The sequence below is a fragment of the Echinops telfairi genome, unplaced genomic scaffold, assembly GCF_000313985.2.
Source record: "Echinops telfairi isolate 266 unplaced genomic scaffold, ASM31398v2 ScPeMD7_3533;HRSCAF=4204_1, whole genome shotgun sequence".
Classification (NCBI taxonomy): domain Eukaryota; kingdom Metazoa; phylum Chordata; class Mammalia; order Afrosoricida; family Tenrecidae; genus Echinops; species Echinops telfairi.
The window spans coordinates 30,230,089-30,240,674 of NW_022107432.1; the positions used below are offsets into that span (position 1 = coordinate 30,230,089).

Below are 10,586 nucleotides of genomic sequence, written 5' to 3' on the forward strand. Positions count from 1 at the left end.
CCTGTCCGAGGCCACCCCGGGTGAGCCCTACAGAGAGAGGGCTTGTGTGGATTAGGTTTCCTGGCGCCTGAGCTGGATCCAGAGGTCACACCGCAGAACCTGTGCTGAGGCACCTGCCCTTGGTGGCTCTTTCCTTCAGACACTCCCCTGGCGTCCTCTGGGCCCGGCACTGTGCTGTGCGTCTGCGGTCCAGCAGGACGCGGGATGGGAGGGCACAGCCGTCACCCTTTCTTGCTTCTTTCATCTCCTGGATGGTTTCTGCATCTGTCCTAGGTGCCAGCCCCCCGCCCCACCCCTTCCCCAAAGCCCCACTGCTAGGGTGCCTCATTTGGGGTTCACACACGGGGAATTGGCCCAGGCTCCCCCAGTCTGAAATCCGAGGTTGGTTGATGGGACCAGGAGACAGCGAGCTGGCTCAGAACACTGGAGACGGCACCAGGTCGGGCCCAGCAGGGCTGGCCGGGACATGCCAGGGGCTTTGGGGCCCACCCTCTCTCTTATCGATCTTCCCACTCAGCCAGTTGACATTTCTAGCTGCAGGTCACAGAGGTGGCTTGTTGAGTCTAGGTTCACCTCTGCTTTCTAACTGGCTGCAGGCCTGGAGCTCCCTGCCGAGGAAGTCTGAGTCTGGGGGCCTGCACCCCTCTGTCCTCAGCGGGCGGCGACTTGTCTCTGCCCCCCATCACAGGCTTCACTGCGGAAGGCTGGTTAGTCGCAGGCAGGAGGGGGCAGCTCTGGACGGCGGCCCAGGCCAGGACACTCTGTCCTATGACAGAGAACCGTAGAGAAAGGGAGAAAGACCATGAGTACCACCCGTGGCTTCTTGGCACGCCCCTGGTCTCCAAGAACTGTATATGCTCCCTCTCACCCCAAAAGGGGAGCTCCCTGTTCGGCGGTGGGCTCTTCCTAGCCACAGGCCCTGCACTCCCCTCCTCATCCTGATTGGCCTGGGGCGGGTGGGCAGGGGGGTCTGTTGTGCCCCCCGGTGACCTTGCATTCCTGCCCTGCCTTCTCGACAGTGGTGTGCTGAGCTCCATTGGGAAGATCTTCAAAGAGGAGGGGTTGCTGGGATTCTTCGTGTACGTGAGTCTGTAGCACACACACACACACCCCTCCACCCCCAACTGCAGGGCTGGCTCTGCTAACAGGCATACGCTCGACCTCTTCCTCCCAGATGAGCCCCAGGGCTCTGCAGGGTGACAGGGTTCTGTAGTGCCCCCGATGTGTCCCAGCTACAGGTCATTAGAACTAAAGCCACCCAGCCACTTCCAAGTCATGGCTCTCATAAAAATGACTTTGTCCAGCACCGGGGAGAGGGACTGACCAGACTCGCCAGGCCCTGTCCACTCACCCCAGCCCAGGGGTGGCTGTGGCCGCCGGGCTTTGTGAGCTGGGGTATAACCCGTATAACCTTACTGCTAAACAGGACTGAGAAGCTGTGGCCGGGACTGAGGGCTGGCAGCTCTTGGGCCAGCTCCCGCTGGCAGACCCCAGCTCACCTCGTTTCTAACACACCAGTTGTCAACATTGAAGATTTGGGGGTAGTTTACACACACATCCATCTGTCTGGCTTCTCTTGGAAAGTCAAAAAGCCTGCTCCCCCTGGGCCGGTGTTTCTGCAGAGTGGTGTTGACCTGGGACAGGGTACGTGGCTTCCCGGTGGCCACAGGTCCCCAGACCCCTAGTTCTCTCCCCTCCAACTTAACTCCTCGTGGCAAGGAAGCTCCTTCTCCGGAGACGATGTAGGTAGGCACCGGCGTCTAAACCCAGAAGCCGAGCGGGGTCTCCACGTTGACTAATGTCTGCGCCGTGGTTCTCAGTGTGCCAGATGTTGTTGTTTACGGCACCCATGTAACCGAGAAATGCTGTGCACATGTCGGCTGTGGCTATGCTGCTTCTCAGTGAGAGGTGACAGTTGGCGCCTGGAGACCTTTTTGGCTGTCACAGCCCTGGAGGGTGCTGCCGGCATCTGCTGAACACCCTTCAGCGTACACAGTGAACTCCGCTCCCGACCCACTGCCACCAAGTCCGTGCCGACGCGTGGCGATCCTATAGGACAGGGTACAGGTCTGCCCCTGTGAGGTTCCTAGTTAACTCTTTACAGGAGGAGCTAGCCTGTCTTTCTCCCCCAGAGCAGCTGGTGGTTTCGAACTGCTGGATATGAGGATCCAAGCTTAGCTCAAAACCACTACGCCACGAGGGCTCCCTACAGCAATTAACTGCCTCCGGCCCATGTCAATGATACTGAGGTTGGAAAAAGTCCTAATTTAATAGACATGCACACACACAGCACAAGTTCTGTGTCTGTACATAAATGGTGTCAAGGGCTATAGAGTTGGTTTTTCGACTCAGTGGCTGAGGAGACAGAATATAACTGCCCCACCTGGGCTTCCAGGCCGGCATCTTTCTGGGGTCTGGTCATCAGGGCTCTCTCCCCTGGAGCCTCTGGCTGGGTTTGAACTGCCACCTAAAGGTTAGTGGTCAAGTGCAGAGGACTTCCAGTGTCCAGGGACCCACCTTGACCCACTTGTGCCATCAAGTCCGCTCTCACTCGCAGCACTCCTGCAGGACAGGGTCGGACTGTCCCTGTGGATTCCAAGCCAGTAGCTGTGGGTGGGAGCAAAAAGCCCTGTCTTTCTCCCACGGAGAGGCTGGTGGTTCCAAACTGCCAACCTTGCAGTTAGCAGCCCAACATGTAACCACTGTGCCACAGGGCTCCTCCTTAGAGATAGAACTACGTCCAAATCAATACGTGCCCGTGTCCCTGGATGGTGCGCCCGATTCTCCACCTCTCATCTGGTGTGTCCATAGTACAGGAGGCACCCCCGCCTTCTGGGTCCGCCCCCACTGGGGCCCTGCCCCTATTTTTCAGGCAGGTGGTGGGTGCACATGTTCAATCACCAGTCCGTCTGAGCACAGGGGCCCACACCTGTGCCCGCCTGGCAGCGTTAGAAGTGCGCTGGGGGAGCTTCGTTCAGTTCATGATCCCCAGAGTGTGGGATGGCCCGCGTGGCAGGGGTGCCTTACAGTCTTTTGAACGTTTCAGACATTTCATGGGAAGATGTTTTAATCAGCCAGAAATAATGGTGCTTCCTTACCCAGGAGACAACCAGCGTCCCCTGGGGACCCTTCCCAGGCACCGCAGACCTAAGCGGGCAGATACACGTTCTGTGCGCGGTAACCATGGCCCCAGATAGGAAGCCTCCCCTAGTGGTTCAGTGAACTGTTCACCCTAAAGACTGTCCCCTTCCTGAGAGGTGTTTGGAAAAGAGGCCAGGGGAGAGCTGCTCGCATGTGGGCATGCAGTCTGCGTGCATTTGAATGATCTCAATTTGGCCATCTGAATTGCCCCACTTCCAGGGTGCTAGGGTTTGGCTTAGCGTTGGAGGAAAAGGCCTTGTGGGACCATAAAGGAATCAGAAGTGGCAAATCATGCTCCCCCCAGGAAGAAGGAGCCCTGCACCCCCCACCCACCCATGAGCTGCACACCCCCGGGGCCCTCCCACAGTGCGTGCCTTGGGTCTGCTCGTTGTTGGACTGTGTGGCCTGCGTGTGGCGCTGCCCCCCTCTCTTGCCGGCTCATCTTTGCTCACCTTATTTTTTTAGAGGCTTAATTCCTCACCTCCTGGGAGATGTGGTTTTCTTGTGGGGCTGTAACCTGCTGGCCCATTTCATCAATGCCTACCTGGTGGATGACAGCGTGAGTGACACCCCCGGGGGGCTGGGAAACGACCAGAATCCAGGTTCCCAGGTTGGTTGGAATGAGGACTTGTCCATCTTTCTGTGTTCTGTTGACTCCTGGCCGGGGTCTGGGGCTGGAGAGGGCTGGGGAGCAGTGTGGGCAGAGCTCCGGCAGGTGGCTTTGCCTCGGAGGGACAGGACGGTGGGAGAGCTGAGGCTCCGAGCTGTGGACCGGAGCTGGGAGGAGTGCAGAATTGCCCGTCTCCAGGCAGCTTTAGGAATGATCCAAGGCTACTTGAAGACAGTGACCCGGCTGGGGATCAGAAGATGAACCAGCTAATGACAATAATCTCTCACCCTTGTGTGTGTAAGGTGCTATCATGGCCTTTGACTCTCCTAGCACCCTGGTGTGGAAGGAATAAAAGCCGGCCCTCGGGCCCATTCTGGACCCCGTACGGCAGAGAACCACTGCCTTGGGTTTCCGAGGCTGTAGGCCCCAGGAGCAGACAGCCTCACATCTCTCATGGAGTGGCTGGTGGGTGTGAACCACCACCCTTGTGGTTTGCAGCTGCACCACCAGAGTGACTGGTGAAGGGGATCTCGCCAGTATCTAACGTCCCCATTTTACAGACCCACCACCACCACCCCAGTTTGGATTATCCAGTTCGTCAGCCGGGCTGAGGCTGGGTCTTTTCCCCTGCGGCCAGTCCAAGTGGCTTCCCCCAGAAGGTTTTTCTCCGCTTGTCCAGGCTCAAGCCAGTTGTGTTATCAGGTCTACACCATGGCCCTTCCCACAGGTGTGGACCCGGGCCAGGGCCAGGGCAGGTTGGTCAAAGGCAAGGTGTCTGGGGCCCTGACCAATCCCAGATAGGAGTTAGGGAGCAGTGGCGGGTTTGAGGGTCCCTAAGGGGTAGGCGGGCATTCTCACATCAGTGGTGGCCAACCCTGAGAGGCTAGCCGAGGGACCTCAGGACCTGTCTGCCAGAATCTGCTGAGGAGGGGTGCGGGTGGGGGGCTTTCACCGTCTGTGCACGTCTGGGTCTGGGCCCCTTGTGTAACAAGTCTGATTCAGTCAGGTGTGTCTGGGCCTATGTGGTGTGGAGTGCCCCCCCCCCAGCTGCTGAGAGCCTCCGCTCCAGTGCAGAGGTGACCAGCCAGATTGTGTTAGTAGATGACTTCCCAGCCCATCTGTGTAAGCAGAACTCAAGGCCCCACCCAGCCATCGGCCTTTCCAGCCCCACCCGCCCTCTGCTGGCTGCCCTTTCCCTGAGCCTGGAGGATGTGAGCTGCTGCAGGCACACCCAGCAAAGCTAGTACAGCTGGCTTGACTGGGGGGTGGGGGCAGGGACCACAGCTATCTGGGTGGGCAGGTGTTTGGTGGGGGTGGGGGTGGGCGCTGCTGCTCTGACAACAGCAGTAACAAAGTCACAGCGGTCACAGCTTTATTTAAAGCCTTTGTTCAAGTGCTTATCTGAGTGAAGCTCAGAGATACCCTGTTTCCCCGGAAATAAGACAGCGTCTTATATTAATTTTTGCTCCCAAAGATGCGCTAGGTCTTATTTTCAGGGGATATCTTATTTTTCCATGAAGAAGAATACGGTACACATTTATTGTTGGGAGGAAAAAAAAGGAAATTTATTACCTGTATCCGGTACGGTAGTAGTTGTCATCACAAACCAGCATAACCAGACAAACTGTGAATCCTACAGTATCAAGAATCTCTTGTTACTACCATTATTTCCATGTACAACAATCTATGGTACATTTACTCGCAATCTATGGTGCATTTACTCACAATCTATGGTACATTTACTCACAATCTATGGTACATGTACTCACAATCTATGGTACATTTACTCGCACTTCCTGTCTGCTCTGGCTGTGCTGCGGCGCCCGCCACTAAGGTCCAGAGTTACGGTAGCTTCGGGGGCCCTTATTATTGGGGAGGCCTTATGTTCGGGGGGAATGCCTTAGATTTCAGCGAGAGGCAAAACTAAGTCAGTCTTATTTTCGGGGGATGTCTTACTTTCGGGAAACACGGTAGCTTTATGAGTCGCGTCTGGCCCCACAAAGCCTCACAGTGGGGGGGACTCCAGGGCAGGGCCATAGGAGTGGAGGAGCTCCCTGGGATGTTGAAGGGGTGGGTGGTCACCTTTCAGGACCTGCTCCTGGCAAAGCTGAATCTCAGGAGTTGGCGTCCGAGAGGGAAGGAACTTGGTGAGGCGGGAGAGGGCAGGAAGCCCTGAGTTGGCCCTGGTCTGTCCCACAGAGCCAGGGCTCTGTCCTCCAAGTGAGTAGCGTGTGTCTGTCGTCTCGTTTACTGAGAACCAACTACACGTGCTGCACCTTGATCGAGACAGACACCACCCAAGCCCCTGGAGGCCGCCCCCTGTCCCGCCAGTAGGGTCACCTGCAGACCAGCAGTTCCGGATCCAGTCACTTGGCCCTGGCCATCCTCAGCTGGGTCCCAGAGCCCCAGCTCGGTCCCAGCATCCTACTCCTGTCTGCCCAATCCTCTGGTGGCCCTGACTGCAGGCCCTGAGGAAGGGGCAGTGTGTGCGGTGGGCATGTATAGAGTTGGGCAGGGGGTGTGGGGTGAGAGGGGAGGGGAGGGGGCCTGGGGCAGGTCAGGGCTAGGCCCACACATCTGTGGTCTTCGTCCTGACGGCCCAGGGAAAACAAGTCCTTCTGTCTCTCCAGTTCAGTCAGGCCCTGGCCATCCGGAGCTACACCAAGTTTGTGATGGGGGTAAGTCCAGTTGCCCTTCCCGCTGCCCTGCTGGCCTGGCCAGGGCGATGGGTGGTGGTGAGGTGGGGGATGGGCTTTGTTGCTGGGCAGAGGCCAGCCTAGCTGTTGGGTGCTGCTCTGTGGGATGAGGTAGGGCTGCTGGGGGCAGACTCAGTAGCACTCCGGACTCTGCTTTCAGATCGCTGTCAGCATGCTGACCTACCCCTTCTTGCTGGTCGGTGACCTCATGGCTGTGAACAACTGCGGGTAGGTTGCCAGGCTGCTGGGGGTGAGGGTGGGGGGAGTCCTGCCCTAGTCTATGTATGGGTGCCACCTGCCAGGCACCCTGGCTTCTGGCAGGATGCGCCAGGTCCTTTGGGTGGATCTTGGGTTTTAGGGCGTGGCGGTGTGGCTGTCCCGTCACCCACAGCCCCCTGGGTCTGACGCATGCTCTCCTTCCTGGGCAGGCTGCAGGCAGGGCTCCCCCCATACTCTCCAGTGTTCAAGTCCTGGATCCACTGCTGGAAGTACCTGAGCATGCAGGTAAGGGAGCTCATCCGGTTCTCCCCACCCCCACCCCCACCCCCCACTACGTCAGTCTGCAGAAATGGCTTGGAGGACTCTTCAGTGCATGCAAATGGAAGGCCTTGTCCTGGGGTCTACAGCAGTGGGAGTGGGGTGGGGGTGGGGAAAGAGAATGAGCCCTCCCCTTGTAGGCAGTCAGCTGCTCCCTCTGTCTTACTTAAGAAAGGCTTTGAGGTGGTGAAACGCAGGCTTACTTAAACATGACACATCAGGCATCACCTCCTTTCCTTGTTTGAGTTAGACCATGGAAGGGTAGGGTCTCGGCCCGTGTGGTAGGTGGTAGAAGCCCCAAAGTAACCCAGACTGAAAATAACAAGGTCTGGGACCAGTCCAGCTGAATCCTCTGGGTTAGCATAGTGGGTGGGGGGGGGATTTGGAGACTTGGGCAAGACCCCCTGGGTGCACGCGAGAACCTGGGGGGTGAAGCTAGGCACATGGTGAGCCTAACAAGGTACCATTCCTGGGGCTATGGTTTGAGCCAAAGCACCCTCCTGCTGGTGTGAGCTCTTAGGCTTCGAAGCCCAGGGTGAAGCTTTCAGCAGATCCTTCCGCTTCCCCGGTTTTGGGTGACCTCATGGCGAAGGAGCCAGCAGGCCCAGACGGACCTGAAGGTCAAGGAGAGAGTGGATGGGAAGGCAGCAGACAGTCCGGGGTCCTCCCGGTGACATGGGCCAGTTCACCCACCGTTGCATCACATTCTCCTCCTGGGGTTGAGGAGGCCCAAGACCGCTCAGGCTCTGAAGCCACCAGGGCAGTTCATCTGTGTTAGGCTGGGTTGACTGGAGAAACAAATTCAGTGACACTCGTCTATGTGTAAGAAAGAGCTTTATATCAAGAAGTCATCGTGCATTAATAAAACATCCCAGCCCAGTCCAACTCAAGTCCATAAGTCTGATCCTAGTCCATGAGTCCCTCTTCAGACTCACACAGCCACGTGCAGCGATACGGAATTCAGGGAGAACACAGGCTGGTGGGTGCAGAGTCGTGTGGATCCAGGGTTGGTGGAAACATGGCTGCTCTCAGGGTGGCCTCCAGAGTCCCAACAAGCAGGGAGGCAGAGTGGCAGAGACAGGAGGTGGTTCCCAGGGTCTTCTTTAAGAGCCGGCCACACCCCCAAGGAAGCACCACCAGGTGATTGACAGGTGGGAGTCCACCCCTACACTTTGACATATCGTCAAGTTGACACGAGATCATGGAACGGCCCCCTGACACAGGCACTGGAGTAGTCCCGGGGCCCAAAGCCGATTCAGCCCTTGCCCTCCAGAATGGCCAGCCCCCAGCCTCCCCAGGGTCTCTGAACCCCTCCCCTGACCCCAACCCCACTGTTTATCATCCACTCCAGGGCCAGCTCTTCCGGGGCTCCAGCCTGCTCTTCCGCCGGGTGTCCTCGGGCTCATGCTTTGCCCTCGAGTAACCAGAATCCCTCTCAGCAAACCAGCCATGTCGTCACAGCCCAGCCCCCCCACCCCTGGACTACCTGCAGGGCAGGCCGGCTCCCCCCAGCAACACTACATGTGCTCCGGCCCAGCAGCGCTTCTGTTTTCATATGCGCCGTGTGTCCAGAGATGGGAGGTGGGGCGAAGGAGGGTGGCCCACACCACCCATGGGTCGACTGGGTCACCTGTTAGCCCCGCGGAAGGCGGCTGGGTGGGGTTGCTGAGCCTGGCTGGGACAGCGGCCCAGGGAGCAACTGGTGAAGGCCCAGGTTGGGCGAGGAGTGAAAGGCTAACAGGGTCAGATCCCACCCCCGACGTGTACCCCGGAGTCAGCCCCACACTCAACCCTCAGCTCAGCTAGAAGCTCCCTCCCGCTTTGTAAATAAGGCCTGACACCCAGCCACCCCTCAAGAGGCCTCCGTTGTGCCCAGGCCTGGGCCAGGGGCACGTGTTCTGCCCGTTTTCCTCAACACTACTTGTCTGCCAGGAGGGCAGCACTTTGATGTGGGAATCCTGGAAGTGCTCAGGATTTCCTGGTCTGATGTACCTCCTTACAGGGATGCCCTCCCCCCATGGGGTTGGGCTGCCTGTGTGGCCAGGAATATCCAGAAGTCCTGCCAATCAGAGTCTCTGGTTCTGCCCAGTTGGACAATTCATGATGAAATTGGATCCTTTTCCTCCTCAAATAAACGTACTGTGGTGATTTGGAGTTTGATGGGTGAGTCTGTTTTTGTGAACTTAAACACATCAGCCGCTTCCTGCCAAGCTGGTGTGAGAATGTGAGCCCTGAGCTAAGACTGGTGGGGCAGACAGCGCATTCTGACTTCGAAGAGGCTGAAATGCAAGCAACCTACTAGTTCATGAAACACAGCTTTTGATCACCCTTGAGGTACACCGTGTGTGTGTGTGTGTGTGTGTGTGTGTGTGTGTGTGCCTGCGCACAGCAGCAGTGGCATGTGTGGGCTCCTGCTGTTGCCCTATCATGGTGCCAGTCCCCAGATGCCTGGGAGCCATGTGGCATAGTGCTAGAGGAGGCCTCTCCCCAATCTGATCCTCGAGGCCTTTGAAGGTGCTACCACCCACCCCCGCTCCACTTGAATTTGCTGTCTCGTTCTCAGTTTGTGCGGACACGTCTGTCCCCTCCCTGCCCGTTTGTCACAGCTTGGCCTAACTGATGGGGGACCCCACCCCCCACCCCCGTTATTTCCCAGAAGAGAATTTCTGGAGATGTTCTGGTGCCGGGTCTTGGGGGCGCCCTTCTGTGCAGGTTTCCAGAGGGCTAAGCCACGGGGGCTTCTGCTTTGACAGCAAGAGGAGCCCGGATCGTTGATTTGCTCACAAGTGCGACAAAATTGACCCCTTCATGCTAAAAACATTCAACCAGAAAGCGAAGGAACTTCCTCAACCTGATAAATGGCATCTTCCTGGGGAAAGATGGGTGTTCTTCCTGAGATCCGGGAATGTTTGCTCTTGCTGCTCTCAGTGACATGAGGACCCTAGAGGCCCTAGCCACTGCCATCGAGTGGACTCCTTACTGGGTGTTCAAGACTCTTTGTGTGGAAGGAGACAGCTCCTCTTTCTTCAGCTAATGCGCAAAGCTCCTTACTAGAGGAGCTAGTCAAAGCAATTGGGCAAGAAAATGAAATAAAAGGCGTCTGGACTGGAAAATAAGTAAATCCTGGCTGATGACATGATCTATATAGAACATCCTGACACCACTAAAGCCTGTGCCCAATTGATGATTTCAGTGAGGTTGGCAGATATAAAACCCACGTGTATATTTAAAGCTTATTTCTATGTAACGGTGAAGAATACAGCAAAATGAATTTCCTGGAACTTCCTTTAAACCATCAATAACCAAAATACTTAGGAATAGATTTTAACAAGAAATATAAAGATCGTACTCTGAAGACTGTCCAACCTTTCTGGAGGAATGAACTAATGGAAATACATGGAAATGGAATAAGTAAATAGAAAACTGATAAAAACTTACTATCCAGTTGATGCTGACTCTTAGTGACCCTATAGGACACAGTACAACTGCCCCTGTGAGTTTCTGAGACATAACGCTTTATGGGACTAGAAAGCTCTATCTTGCTGTTGGTTTTGAACTGTAGACCTTGCAGTTAAGCAGCCCTACATGTAACTTTTTTAAAA

General features: G+C 56.4%; 1 protein-coding gene across 1 annotated transcript in view; it reads left to right on the forward strand.

Annotated features, from left to right (window-relative positions):
* The window catches only part of MTCH1 (mitochondrial carrier 1), a 32,588-nt gene extending 23,450 nt beyond the window's left edge, over window positions 1-9,138 (forward strand). The window contains exons 5-10 of the mRNA XM_045294781.1: window positions 965-1,079; window positions 3,607-3,700; window positions 6,382-6,429; window positions 6,608-6,675; window positions 6,876-6,951; window positions 8,336-9,138. Of these exons, the coding sequence (XP_045150716.1) occupies window positions 965-1,079; window positions 3,607-3,700; window positions 6,382-6,429; window positions 6,608-6,675; window positions 6,876-6,951; window positions 8,336-8,407 (473 nt within the window). The 3' untranslated portion in view covers window positions 8,408-9,138. The remainder of the gene's footprint in view (window positions 1-964; window positions 1,080-3,606; window positions 3,701-6,381; window positions 6,430-6,607; window positions 6,676-6,875; window positions 6,952-8,335) is intronic.
* The last annotated feature ends 1,448 nt before the right edge of the window (window positions 9,139-10,586 follow it).